The 13205-nt window shown below is 57.0% G+C and overlaps 1 protein-coding gene across 9 annotated transcripts in view; it reads left to right on the top strand.

Annotated features, from left to right (window-relative positions):
* Positions 1–4125: 4125 nt before the first annotated feature.
* Positions 4126–13205, top strand: part of BRD1 (bromodomain containing 1) — a 55226-nt gene continuing 46146 nt past the window's right edge. For 5 of the 9 annotated variants that reach the window (XR_010156183.1, XR_010156184.1, XM_016939443.4 and 2 more), the window contains exons 1-2: positions 4364–4501; positions 7634–9014. Coding sequence is in view for 6 of the 9 variants with exons in the window: in XM_016939443.4 (XP_016794932.1) it covers positions 7648–9014 (1367 nt within the window). In the remaining 3 variants the exon portion in view is untranslated. Of the gene's footprint in view, positions 4502–7633; positions 9015–12575; positions 12828–13205 lie in introns of those variants that run through there. The other 4 variants (XR_010156185.1, XM_016939441.4, XM_016939438.4 and 1 more) reach the window with 2 other exon arrangements.

Here is a 13205-nt window from a genome sequence, read left to right as displayed (position 1 = left end):
TTTTGGGGGTGGTTTGTTTTGCAGCAAGAGGTAACTGATAAACATGTCCACTTTCACTGGGTAACGCCATACGGCCAAGATATTTACCAAATAATTGTCCCACTCGACATTCTGGCCAGCAGGGTATTGCTCTGCCATCTTGCCATCGCTGAGTATTGCCACATATGAATACTGGTGCCTATTTGGTGTGTTTTTTGTTTGCATTTCCAAATTTACTAGTAAGATGATTGGACTTTCCATGTTCTCTGCAAGAAGCCTGATTATGACATGGGTTTCTTTGTTGATGTGGGTTTCGTGCATCATTTTGTTGGCTCGTTTGTCTCTTTCTAATGGATCTGAAGGGGTTCTCTATATATTCTAAATACTAATCATCTGCAAGGTGTACATATCTTTTAGTTTTTCATTCTTCAGTCTCTTTATGGTGCCTTTTGAGGAACAAACATATGATAATTTCCAGCCTTTTATTTACGAAATGGAGTCTTGCTCTGTCACCCAGGCTGGAGTGCAGCGGGGCAATCTTGCCTCACTGCAACCTCAGCCTCCTGGGTTCAAGTGATTCTCCTGCCTCAGCCTCCTGAGTAGCTGGGATTACAGGCATGTGCCCCCATGCCTGGCTAATTTTTCTATTTTTAGTAGAGATGGGGTTTCACTGTGTTGGTCAGGTCTTGAACTCCTGACCTCAGGTGATGCACCTGCCTTGGTCTCCCAAAGTGTTGGGATTACAGGCATGAGCCACTGTGCCTGGCCCCATCGTTTTATTTTTCATCTGTTATTTTTCAGGTGAATTTCTTGTAAGAATATTTCACCATATTTATATTCCATTCAGAGAGGTTGTCTTTTAATAGATGCATTTAATCCAATCACATTCCTCTGATTACTCAAATGTTTGAACTTAGTTCTGCCAACTCATATTATGTTCTGTATTTATCATGATTTTATCTTTTACTCATTCCTGTTTTTTTTGTTGTTGTTGTTGCTGTCGTTTTTCATTTCGCTTTTTCCTCAGCTGTTCTGAAAGTGGTAAATTCTTTTTCCACCATTCTTGTGGAAACTTTCTGATAGTTAGAATTTTTTTTTGTTTTTTTGAGATGGAGTTTTGCTCTTGTTGCCCAGGCTGGAGTGCAATGGCACCATCTCAGCTCACTGTAACCTCCACCTCCCGGTTTCAACCAATTCTCCTGCCTCAGCCTCCCAAGTAGTGGGATTACAGGCATGCGCCGCCACGCCCGGCTAATTTTTTTTTTGTTTTTTTTTGTATTTTTAGTAGAGATGGGGTTTCTCCATGTTGATCAGGCTGGTCTTGAACTCCCGACCTCAGGTAGTCTGCCCACCTCGGCCTCCCAAAGTGCTGGGATTACAGGTGTGAGCCACCATGCCCAGCTAAAATTTGTAACCTTTTTTTCTATCGATTCTAAAATCCTCGAACCAAACAATACAAGAGCTTTCGTGCACTTTCACTTCCTTCTGCACCCCGCCTTACCATGTGTCATGTTGAGTTCATCCGGGATTTCTCTCAGGTTGATTTTCTTTTAACGGACCAGACTGATTTATTTGCTGGCATCCACGTCTTACTCTTGGGTCCACTTTTCACTTTGTTAAGGTATTTCTTCTAGTACTTTTACAGACTGCGTGTGTGGTAAATGTGGATGTTAACCGGCCGTGAAGACACCTTTATTTTGCTGTCTCACTGGAACGCTAGTTTCACTGTGTATGAGTTACGGTTCAATTCTCTTAGTATTTTGGCAACCCCTCCTCTGTAGGATCAGTCTGAATTCTAAAGAAGATCCTCTCCGAAGGCCTTCCTGAGTATCCCTCTGACATGCCTACGTTCGAGGCTTTGTTCTTCACTCCTCTGAGCATCACCTCCATTGTCTGAGAGGCCACTGTCCCCGTCTCCTGTTCTGTGAAGGGTTTCGTGTCTTTTCATCTTCTCTTTCATGAGACTGTGTCTTACTTTTGCTCTGTGTTGTGGAGAACCTCCAGCTTGGTTTCCATCTGGCTTCCCTGAGGTGGAGGAGAGAAGCGTTCGGGCTCAGCTTGCTTGTTTGGCCACAGGTAAACAGACATCTGTAGAATGGAGGTGACACGAAGCTCCTGGGTCTGGTGCAGAAGAGGTCAGGGCCCCAGTGGCCTGCACCCCCTAAGCTCAAGGGTGTGTCTGCAGGGAGTCCTAGATCAGGACTGACCACTGGGGCCTTGGCTGGGGTCCTACCTGCCCTTGAGTCTTCACGTCACAACCCACACACTGGGTGCCATGGGCATGAGGACTGGCCAGGAAAAGGCCTGTGGGGCCTGGCCCCTATCAGGGACACTTGGGCGAACAAGGCCACCCCACTCCCAATAAGGTGTTTGGTGCAGTGCCCTGAGCAGTGGGGCCGCTCGGCTGCCCCCGTGGGGAAGGTCTGTCCCAGGGTGGACAGCTGCTCTTCCTGAGGGGCCTGCCTGGATGCCACAGGCTATGCTGCTGGAACCCAGGGATTCCACAGCACCATCGTCCTGATCACAAATTCTCAAGGAAACCAAGGAGCTCCTGCCTCACCTTAAAACATTTGGGATTTAATCTTGGAGTGAAAATTGTTATGACCCCACTGAATTTTAGAGTTTACACAAAAGGCCAAAGTGAAGGCAGAGACTCAGGCCTCTCAACTCCCACCCGCAGGGGCCTTTTCTTGCAACCTTAAAGGGCATCTGCTTCACGCTGGCCTCGGCAGGGCCCTCACACTGGCAGGGCTACTTGCACACCGGGCCTGACACTCACTAGGGGAGGCTCCCCAGCCCGGCTGCACCACCCACCTCTACCTAGTCGCGTGTCCCGGCCAGTGCCCCTTCCACTCCCACCCAGTGCCCCCGCAGGGCCCCCTCTGTCCTCTTAGGGACCTCCACTCCCGGACCAATAGCCTCCTGCCTCAGGGCCCCCTACTCATGGGCCAATCGCCCCCTGCCTCAGGCCCCCACCACTCGTGGGCCAATCGCCCCCTGCCTCAGGCCCCCCACGCATGGGCCAATCGACCCCTGCCTCAGGCCCCCCCCCCACTCATGGGCCAATCGCCCCCTGCCTCAGGCCCCCCAACTCATGGGCCAATCGCCCCCTGCCTCAGGCCCCCCCACTCATGGGCCAATTGCCCCCTGCCTCAGGCCCCCCCACTCGTGGGCCAATCGCCCCCTGCCTCAGGCCCCCCACGCATGGGCCAATCGACCCCTGCCTCAGGCCCCCCCCCACTCATGGGCCAATCGCCCCCTGCCTCAGGCCCCCCCCAACTCATGGGCCAATCGCCCCCTGCCTCAGTCCCCCCCCGCCCCACTCATGGGCCAATCGCCCCCTGCCTCAGGCCCCCCACTCATGGGCCAATCGCCCCCTGCCTCAGGCCCCCCCCCACTCATGGACCAATCGCCCCCTGCCTCAGGGCCCCCCATTCCTGGGCCAATGGCCTTTTGCCTCAGGGACTCCCACTCTCAGCTGGTCCCCCCCTGCCTCAGGGACCCCCACTCCTGGCTGTTCCCCCGTCAGGGCCCCCGACTCGTGGCTGCTCCCCCCTCCTGCCTCGGGGCCCCCCACTCCCGGGCCAATGTCCTTCTGCCTCAGGTACCCCCACTCCCGGCCCGTCCCCCCGCCTCTGGGCCCCCCACTCCAGGCCGGTGGTAGTCCCTGCCTCAGAGCCGCCCACTCCTGGGCCATCTCCCCTGCCTCAGCGACCCCACTCCTGGGCCAATGCCCTTCTGCCTCAGGGACCCCCACTCCCAGCCAGTACCCCCCTGCCTCAGGGACCCCCACTCCCAGCCGGTACCCCCCTGCCTCAAGGCCCCCGACTCCCGGCTGCTCCCCACCTGCCTCGGGGCCCCCCACTCCTAGGCCTACGTCCCCCTGCCTCAGGGCCCCTCATTCTCCATCCTCCTGACCCCCTCAGGGACCTTCCGGTCCGGTCCTCCCTAACTCAAGGGCCCCCACTCTCCATCCTCCCGACCCCCCACTCCCAGCCCGGTCCCCGCCGCCTCAGGGCCCCCTTTGGCCCCCGCTCCTCGCGGCGCCCCCTCCCCCGCGCGCGGCCGAGGCAGCGGAGTCCGCGCGTCATGGCGGCGGCGGGCGGGGCGCGTCTCGCACGCAGCGCGCCGGGCGGAGCGCTCGCCGCATTGTTTGCTTCGCTGGGGAGCGAGCGAGCGACCCGGCCCTGGCGTCCGAGCCAGCCCCGCGTCCCGCGCCCGCCGCCCGCCGCCCGCTCCCGCGCCCGCGCCCGCCGGCCGGGCCCTCCGAGCCGGGCCTCCAGCTGGGCCCCGAGCCCGAGCCCGCGCCGCGCCGCGCGAGCCGCTGCCCGAGAGTCCGCGGCCGCCGCTGCCGGGCCCGGAGCCGCCGCGGCCGAGAGGAGCCCGCGCCCAGGAGCGGCGGCGGGGCCCGGCCTGCGCGGCCGTTGGCGGAGGAGCCGCGGGCGCCATTAGCACCGCCTCGGCCGCGCCGGCCCCCGCGCCCGCCCGCTTGCCGGGCTCCCGCGGCCGCGGCGCCCCGAAGGTGAGTGGGCGGGGGCCTGGCCGGGGAGGCCTCCCCGCCGCCTCGCGGGCCGCCCGGCCGCCGCCGCCGCCTCGGCCCGGCCTCTCGGGGTTGTGGTGCCGACGCCATGTTTGGCGGCGGCGGCGGCGGCGGCTCCGCATTGTCTGCGGGCCGGGAGCCCGGGATGCCGGGCGGGGAGACCGGGGAGGTCGGGCCGGGCGGCCGGGGAGACGGGCGGGAAGACGGGGAGGCCGGGCGGGGAGACCGGGTAGGTCAGGCCGGGGAGTCGAGGGAGGCCGAGTCGGGCTGTGGGTCTCGGCGGCCTGGGCCGCGGGCGCCTGCCCGGAGTCCGCGCTCGAGTCGGGTCGGGCCTCGGGCAGTCGCCGAGCCGGCCGGGCCGCCCCTTATGTAACAGACAGGCCCGCCGAGCTCTGCCAAGACGGGAACTCCCTGTGAGCAGGGACGCGCCCCGAGATCGCCCAGGAGCCGCGCGGCCTGCGGCGGCCGGGCTTGGGAACCGGCACCGCGGCCTCCCCGGGCGTTTGCAGGGAGACGCCTCGCGACGAACGCGAGGCTTCCCCGGGCCTTTTAAAACGAGTGACACGATTGAGGCGCAGTTCACGGGAAACGCGGCTCTTGTGAGCGGACGCGGGAGTTCTGAGAATCCGTAGCAGCGGGAGCCCCTGCCCCGCGGGGTGCGGCCCCGTCTCCCCAGAAAGCGCGGCCGCCCGCGTCTGTTTTTGAGGGTCTGTCGCCAGGTGGTTGTGTAGTTAGTGGAATCGGCGGATGTTTTTGTTTGGCTGGCCCAGCGCCGTCCCGAGTGCTGTGTGCTTCACACAACTTCGCACAGCTCAGCGGCCGCGGGCCCTGTGGCCTTTACGGAGAGGCCCGGCGCGTGGCCGGCTTCTCCCTGGGCGGGCGGTGGGAAGATGGAAGCGGCCGTCTTGTGGGCAGCCTTCCCCGCTTGTGGCCCGCACGGCTCTTCGATGTACTTAAGGGAATTATTCCTTGAGAAGCTACGTGTGTGCGTGCCCTCGCGGATCCCTCCCAGTGGAAATGCTTGTCCCAGTGGAAGGGCCAGGGACAGAACCGGCCCAGGGGGGAAGCGGTGAAGCAGAGGAGGTCGTGGGTCGCCCTGCCCTGCTGAGGGCCTACTTTCCCCGGGTCCCAGTTACATGTTGAGGGTATAGAGCTGCTGTGGCCGTGAAGCCTTCGGTTCAGTTCTCCCCTTGTAGAAAGTGTTGCGATGAAGAGCTTCACGGCTCCCTGGGAGAGAGTGGGTTTCCAGGGGCTGCTTGTCGTTAGGGCGACTCAGGACTTTGCTGTCGAGGGGAAAATTACAGGTTCGTTTCTGATCTGGTGAGTAACCAACTGTTGCTTCTGCCCCACCTCAGTAATGACGCGTGTCGGCGTCCCGGGTGCACTAGGGTCGCTCTCTGCAGGCTGTGGTGTCACCTCTGCAGGGCTCACAGGGCCGGCTGGGGGGTGGCTGTGCTGACAGCTCCCCAGGAATCCAGGGTTGAGTGGGTACCTGCAGGCCCTGGAGATGCAGGGGGTCTGAGGTTTGGCCGACCACATTTTCTCTCCTATTCCTTTCTGTAGGTAATTGCAATCTGGTTTCAACATACAATGAGGATTTCTGTCTGATACAGAGAAAGATACCCAGTGTCTGGAGGGTCTGTCTTAAGAAGTGCTCTTGAAGTCTGCTGGGATTTCCTTTTGGGACTCACAGAAGGAAGCCTGCTCCCTGAGGGCTTTTTCTCAGGCCCAATAGATCAGGGCAAGGCTGCTGTGGGTGCCCCTGGGCCCCGAGGCCAGGCGTCCCTGACGTGGCAGGGCTAGATGCAGAGTATGCCTTGGGCTTCAGCTGAGAATATTTGTTTTGCGAGTTAGTCACTGAAAAATCATTTTGCTTCCTGTCAGTGAAGTGTGGCGCTTTGGAGGGAGGCACTGCCCAGCAGGTGGTGGTCTTCACAGGAGGTGTCCACACACCAGGCACCCTGGGGACAGCTAGGAATAGACACAGTCCGTGGTGTTGGGACAGCGGAGGCCTCTGCCACGAGGAGCTGGAGGTATGGGTGGCAGCTCACTGGTTTTGCCCACCTCTGGAAAAGCAGATTCTCCTAAGCCTCTGTGGCCAAGTCTTCAGGCACCTGAGCCAGCGCTGGCGACCCTCCTGGTGAGGGTCTCTGCAAGCAGCGAGGGGTTCCTGGGGGTCACCCCTCGCTATGGAGCCTGAGTGGAGCGTCTGCCTTCACGTGTGCCGGGGAGAACAGAGATTCCCTTTGGCGTCATGCACGTGTCTGGATTCTCTCAGAAAGGAGGAGGACGTGGCCAGCACCATGGTCTCAGTGGGGCTTGAGGAGTGCCCCTGAGGGGAAGGGGCAGGTTGGCTCAGCCTGTGGTGGTTTCCATGGTGGTCACTGCCAAGGCTCTGCAGAAGCGGGGTTGGGGCCTCCCAGGGGCCAAGACTGTCCTCTCAGACCAGTACAGGGCTCCCCTGTTGGTCCCCTGTGCCGTGGTGTGCGTGTAGAGGGCCTGTCTATAGAGGATGGACAGGCTGTGATCTGTCTCCTACCCCTGGCCCCAGCAGGAATGCTGCAAGGACTGTGGTGACTCTGGGCTCATGGGAGTGCTCTCCTGGGAGTAGTGGGGAGGGGAAGAGTGGTTTAGGGGGAGCATCCGATAGGACCAGGTAGCCACTGAGCATGCCTGTCTGGTGGGCATAGCCTCTGTGCCTGGTGGGGTCCAGCCCTGTATGTGGACTTCCTGGGGGACCGCCTGCATGCTGGGAAAGTCCTGCAACTGTGGGCTCTGGGCCGGACCCCTCCTCCTTGGGGAGCGTTGCTGTGGTCTCCGCAGCCTGTTGGTGTGGTCTGAGAGGGGACTGGTGTGTGGTGGTAGGGACGCAGGTGCTCAGGAGGGCTCCTCAGGCTGCCTCTCTGCCTGTTACTGCTGCTCCCTCCCTGGTCCTGGGGACTCGCTCAGGCCTGGATGTGTGGTTTTGGACACCTTGGAAAGAGGTTAGCTGTGAGTTTTGCTTTGATTGGGCTTGGAGCTGCTGAGCTAGATCTGTCCATGCATGCTTTTGTGGCTTGCTCGAGTCTTTGGTCACCCTGCGTAGAATTACCTTTACTTTTGCCTTCATTTTAGGTAATCATTACCAAATGAGGAGGAAAGGACGATGTCATCGAGGCTCTGCAGCGAGGCATCCTTCTTCCCCATGCAGTGTTAAACACTCCCCTACGCGAGAAACGCTGACGTACGCTCAAGCTCAAAGGATGGTAGAGATAGAAATTGAAGGGCGCTTGCACAGGATCAGTATTTTTGATCCCCTGGAGATCATATTGGAAGATGACCTCACTGCTCAAGAGATGAGTGAGTGCAACAGCAATAAGGAAAACAGCGAGCGGCCTCCTGTCTGCTTAAGAACTAAGCGTCACAAAAACAACAGAGTCAAAAAGAAAAACGAGGCCCTCCCCAGCGCCCACGGCACGCCGGCCTCGGCCAGTGCCCTCCCGGAGCCCAAGGTGCGCATCGTGGAGTACAGCCCTCCGTCCGCCCCCAGGAGGCCTCCCGTGTACTACAAGTTCATCGAGAAGTCGGCCGAGGAACTGGACAACGAGGTGGAGTATGACATGGACGAGGAGGACTATGCCTGGCTGGAGATCGTCAATGAGAAGCGCAAGGGCGACTGCGTCCCCGCCGTGTCGCAGAGCATGTTTGAGTTCCTGATGGACCGCTTCGAGAAGGAGTCACACTGCGAGAACCAGAAGCAGGGCGAGCAGCAGTCTCTGATAGACGAGGACGCCGTGTGCTGCATCTGCATGGACGGGGAGTGTCAGAACAGCAACGTGATCCTCTTCTGCGACATGTGCAACCTGGCCGTGCACCAGGAGTGCTACGGGGTGCCCTACATCCCCGAGGGCCAGTGGCTCTGCCGCCACTGCCTGCAGTCCCGGGCCCGGCCCGCCGACTGTGTGCTGTGCCCCAACAAGGGTGGTGCCTTCAAAAAGACAGATGACGACCGCTGGGGTCACGTGGTGTGTGCCCTGTGGATCCCAGAGGTCGGCTTTGCCAACACGGTGTTCATCGAGCCCATCGATGGGGTGAGGAACATCCCTCCAGCCCGGTGGAAACTGACATGCTACCTCTGTAAGCAGAAGGGCGTGGGTGCCTGCATCCAGTGCCACAAAGCAAACTGCTACACAGCATTCCATGTGACGTGTGCCCAGAAGGCTGGCCTGTACATGAAAATGGAGCCCGTGAAGGAACTGACTGGCGGTGGCACCACCTTCTCCGTCAGAAAGACCGCTTACTGTGATGTCCACACGCCTCCAGGCTGCACCCGGAGGCCTCTGAATATTTACGGGGATGTCGAAATGAAAAATGGCGTCTGTCGAAAAGAGAGCTCGGTTAAAACGGTCAGGTCCACATCCAAGGTCAGGAAGAAGGCAAAAAAGGCTAAGAAAGCTGTGGCTGAGCCCTGCGCGGTCCTGCCGACCGTGTGCGCTCCTTATATTCCCCCACAGAGGTAAGCGTGTCCAAGCATTGAGTCCACAAGGAGCCTGCAGTGTGGGACCCTGGGAGGACGTGGGCACAGCCTGCAGGGCCTGTGCTGTGTGGTCGCTGCGTTTCTAGTTGGCGCAGCTTCCTAATATTCCCCTGAAGTGTGGTTCTGCTTGTTTACCATGTCTTTTTGGGGAATAGATGTTGTAAAAGATTTTAGTCTGTAGGCTTGGAATGATCTGTAGTTTTCTAGTTTTTTTTTTTTTTTGGAGATGGAGTTTTGCTCTGTCGCCCAGGCTGGAGTATAGTGGCGCAATCTCAGCTCACTGCAACCCCCACCTCCTGGGTTCAAGCAATTCTCCTGCCTCAGCCTCCTGAGTAGCTGGGACTGCAGGCGTGCGCCACCATGCCTGACAAATTTTTGTATTTTTTAAGTAGAGACGGGGTTTCACCATGTTGGCTAGGCTGGTCTCAAACGCCTGACCTCAAGTGATCTGCCCGCCTTGGCTTCCCAAAGTGCTGGAATTACAGCACTTGCTCAGCCTTTTTTTTTTTAAATAGGGTTTTGCTCTGTTGCCCAGGCTGGAGCGTAGTGGCACGATTTCAGCTCTCTGCAACCTCTGCTGCCAGGTTCCAGCAATTCTTGTGTCTCAGCCTCCCGAGTAGCTGGGACTACAGGCGTGTGCTCCCGTGCCCAGCTAATTTTGTATTTTTAGTAGAGGCGGGGTTTCACCATGTTGCCCAGGGTGGTCTGGAACTCCTGAGCTCAGGCAGTCTGCCTGCCTCTGCATCCCAAAGTGCTAGGACTATAGGCGTCAGCCACCATGCCAGCCGTGAGTGAAGATTATTAAGAATTTCAGTGACTAAACTTTAAGAAGGAATGAAGCCCATGCAGGAACTCTGTGTGACTTTCAACCCGAGGGGCTCTGGCCTGGGCTTCCCAGTGACTGCCGGCATCGGGACATCCACTGCTGTGGCCTTGGCCCCGTTTCCCGTGCTGTGCCCCCCACTTGCTGCAGATGCCCTGAGGAAAGGGTGGCCAAACAAGGGGAGGAGCTGTGAGCACAGATGGGGCCTGCCGGTCAACAGGGCGGGTAGAGCCAGCCTGGTGCTGAGCTTGCAGCTTGGCTGGGGGAGACGCCTAGAGCCCCAGTACCACACAGACCCTCCAGGACTGCCGGGGGTCAGTGAGCAGGACCCTCTGAGGTGTCAGACCTGCCCCACATGTGAGGGGAGGGCAGCACAGGTGGGACGCATGCAGGCTGAGCTGCATTGGGCGGTGAGGCTGGGAGGTTGCAGTGAGCTAAGATTGTGCTACTGTACCCCAGCCTGCGTGACAGAGTGAAACTGTGTCTCAAAAAAAAAAAGAAGTTTTAAGTGATTTTTGTTAATACTACTCTACTTTACCAAAGTGAAGTCGTTTCTTTTCACAGAGCTGTAAATACTCAGATAATTAGTCAATTCAGACAGAATGAACAAAAAATGCTCATAATCCTTCCCATCCAGGGAAAACCCTGTCAAAACCAAGGTGTTTGTCTTTGTAAATTAATCTGACTTTGAAGAGATGGTTTTGCTTGGATTTCTACCTATGAGTCAAAAAGTCTAGGGTTTGTATTAAGAGCTTCTGTATAAGAGGTCTAAAAATTTCAGCTTTACTGAAATTGAAGCAAAATAAACAAAATGTGATCTAACAAAATGAAGAGCCAAAAGTCTGAAGTGCTCCCTTCCCTGGCCAGTACCAGATGAGGACCTGCTCTGGGAGAGGCCGGGCCTGGCCGGGCCGCACGCTCTCTGTTCTTTGGCTCCTGATGTTGGGTAGGCAGGACTGTTTGAAGGAGGCAGCGTTTGCATGCAGAGACATGGGGGCTGAAGTGGCCAGGGCTGATTGAGAAGAAAACTCGACCTAAATATTTGAAAGCATGTATTGGAGCTAAACCGCGTACTATGTGGTTCTGTTCTTTTCCTAACTTGGGAATAAACTATTATTTCAGCTTCGAGTAGAGAGAGAAACAAACCTGGACGAGTGTTCCTGGCCGCGGTCTCTGCAGTCTGGGTTTCCCAGTCTCCAGGAGATGCTGGTGCTTCAGGCCACCTTGCCACCAGTGGAGGAGCTCCCAGTGCGCCTGGCCTGTTGGCACCATGGTGCTGGACCCACCTCTGGGGTGGTTGTGAGGGGCAGGCTCTCAATACAGTACTGACTGCTGCCTGAAACCGGGTTTACTGCCTTGCTGTGGTCTGAGAGGCAGCTGATCTGGCAGCCCTGTTCTTAGGCCCTGGGCACTACCCCTGGGTGCATGTAGGAGGCCTCAGCTGTGCATTTGAATTCTGTGTAGATGAGGGTGAAGCTTCTTATTTTTTATTTTATGTTTGGAGACAGGGTCTTGTTCTGTTGCCCACGTTGGAGTGCAGTGGCGTGATCATGGCTTACAGTAGCCTCAAACTCTTGGACTCAAGCGATCTTCCCGCCTCAGCCTCCTCCCAGCCTCAGCTGGGAATACAGGCACGAGCCACTGTGCCTGGCCCATGGTGAAGCTTCTTGATGTGCAGCCGTGGGCGGGGATGCTGAATCTAGTTGGTTATGGTGTGCACTAACCAATGGCTCTGGTGTAGGACCCACCTAGAGCATCTGAGGATGTTATGCTTCAGGCCAGCCAGTCACGCTGGAAGGGAGATGTGACCCCATCTGAGCAGCGTTTTAGAGATTTTAGAGAAGGAGGATCTTCCTTATTCCCTGTGGACAGAACAGAATCTGCCTTCAGGGACGGACTGCTTTTATAATTCTAGTGGTTTAAAAAATTAAAATTTCAAGTAAAAAAGATAGTTCTTTTTTTCCCCCCCTTTTTTTTGAGGTGGAGTCTTGCTTTGTTGCCCAGGCTGGAGTGCAGTGCGGTGATCTTGGCTCACTGCAACCTCCGCCTCCTGGGTTCAAGTGATTCTCCTGCCTCAGCCTCCCGAGTAGCTAGGATTACAGGCACCTGCCACCACACCCGGCCGATTTTTGTATTTTTAGTAGAGACGGGGTTTCACCATATTGGCCAGGCTGGTCTCGAACTGCTGACCTCAGGTGATCCACCCGCCTCGAACTCCCAAAGTGCTGGGATTACAGGCGTGAGCCACTGCGCCAGGCTAAAAGAGATAGTTTTAAGGTTATAATCTGTTTTTTTGTAAGTTTGATATACTATGATTAAATAATAACAGCGGTAAATAAACACTTTGAAAAACAGGCAGGGCTGGGTGTGTGGCTCACACCTGTAATGCCAGCACTTTGGGAGGCCGAGGTGGGTAGATCACGAGGTCAGGAGTTCGAGACCAGCCTGGCTAACATGGTGAAAACCCATCTGTACTAAAAATATAAAAATTAGCCAGGCGTGGTGGTGCGCGCCTGTAATCCCAGCTATTCAGGAGGCTGAGGCAGGAGAATCTCCTGAACAGAGTCCTGCTCTTCTGCTCAGACGGGTGCAGTGGCATGGTTATGGCTCACTACAGCCTCGACCTCCTGGGCTCAAGCGACTCCCCCACCTCAGCCTCTTGAGTAGCTGGGACCACAGGCATGTGCCACCATGCCCTGCTAATGTTTTTATTTTTTGGTGAGATGGGGTCAAGCAATCTGCCTGCCTCGGCCTCCCAAAGTGCTGAGATTACAGGCGTGAGCCACCATGCCTGGCCTTACATTGATTTATTGTTATTTTTTCTTTTCTGTTCTTTTTTTTCCTGAGATGAAGCCTCGCTCTGTTGCCCAGGCTGGAGTGCAATGGCATAATCTCGGCTCACTGCAGCCTCCACCTCCCAGGTTCAAGCGATCCTCGTTCCTCAGCCTCCCGAGTAGCTGGGACTACAGGTGTGTGCCACGGTGTCTGGCTAATTTTTGTATTTTTAGTAGAGATGGGGTTTCACCATGTTGTCCAGGATGGTCTCAAACTCGTGACTTCAGGTGATCTGCCTGCCTTGGCCTCCCAGAGTGCTGAGATTACAGGCGTGAACCACCGCACCCAGCCCTATTTTTTCTTTTCACTTCCTCTCTCCAGCATACATCAGTTTTTATTAACGGATTGAGTTGCACCTGTATAGAATGACATTTTTTTTTTTGAGATGGAGTCTTGCTCTGTCACCCAGGCTGGAGCGCAGTGGCACGATCTCGGCTCACTACAAGCTCCGCCTCCCGGGTTCACGCCATTCTCCTGCCTCAGCCTCCTGAGTAGCTGGGACCACAGGCGCC

Source organism: Pan troglodytes, chromosome 23 (genome assembly GCF_028858775.2).
Source record: "Pan troglodytes isolate AG18354 chromosome 23, NHGRI_mPanTro3-v2.0_pri, whole genome shotgun sequence".
NCBI lineage: Eukaryota > Metazoa > Chordata > Mammalia > Primates > Hominidae > Pan > Pan troglodytes.
This window is presented reverse-complemented; position numbering and strand designations above follow the sequence as displayed.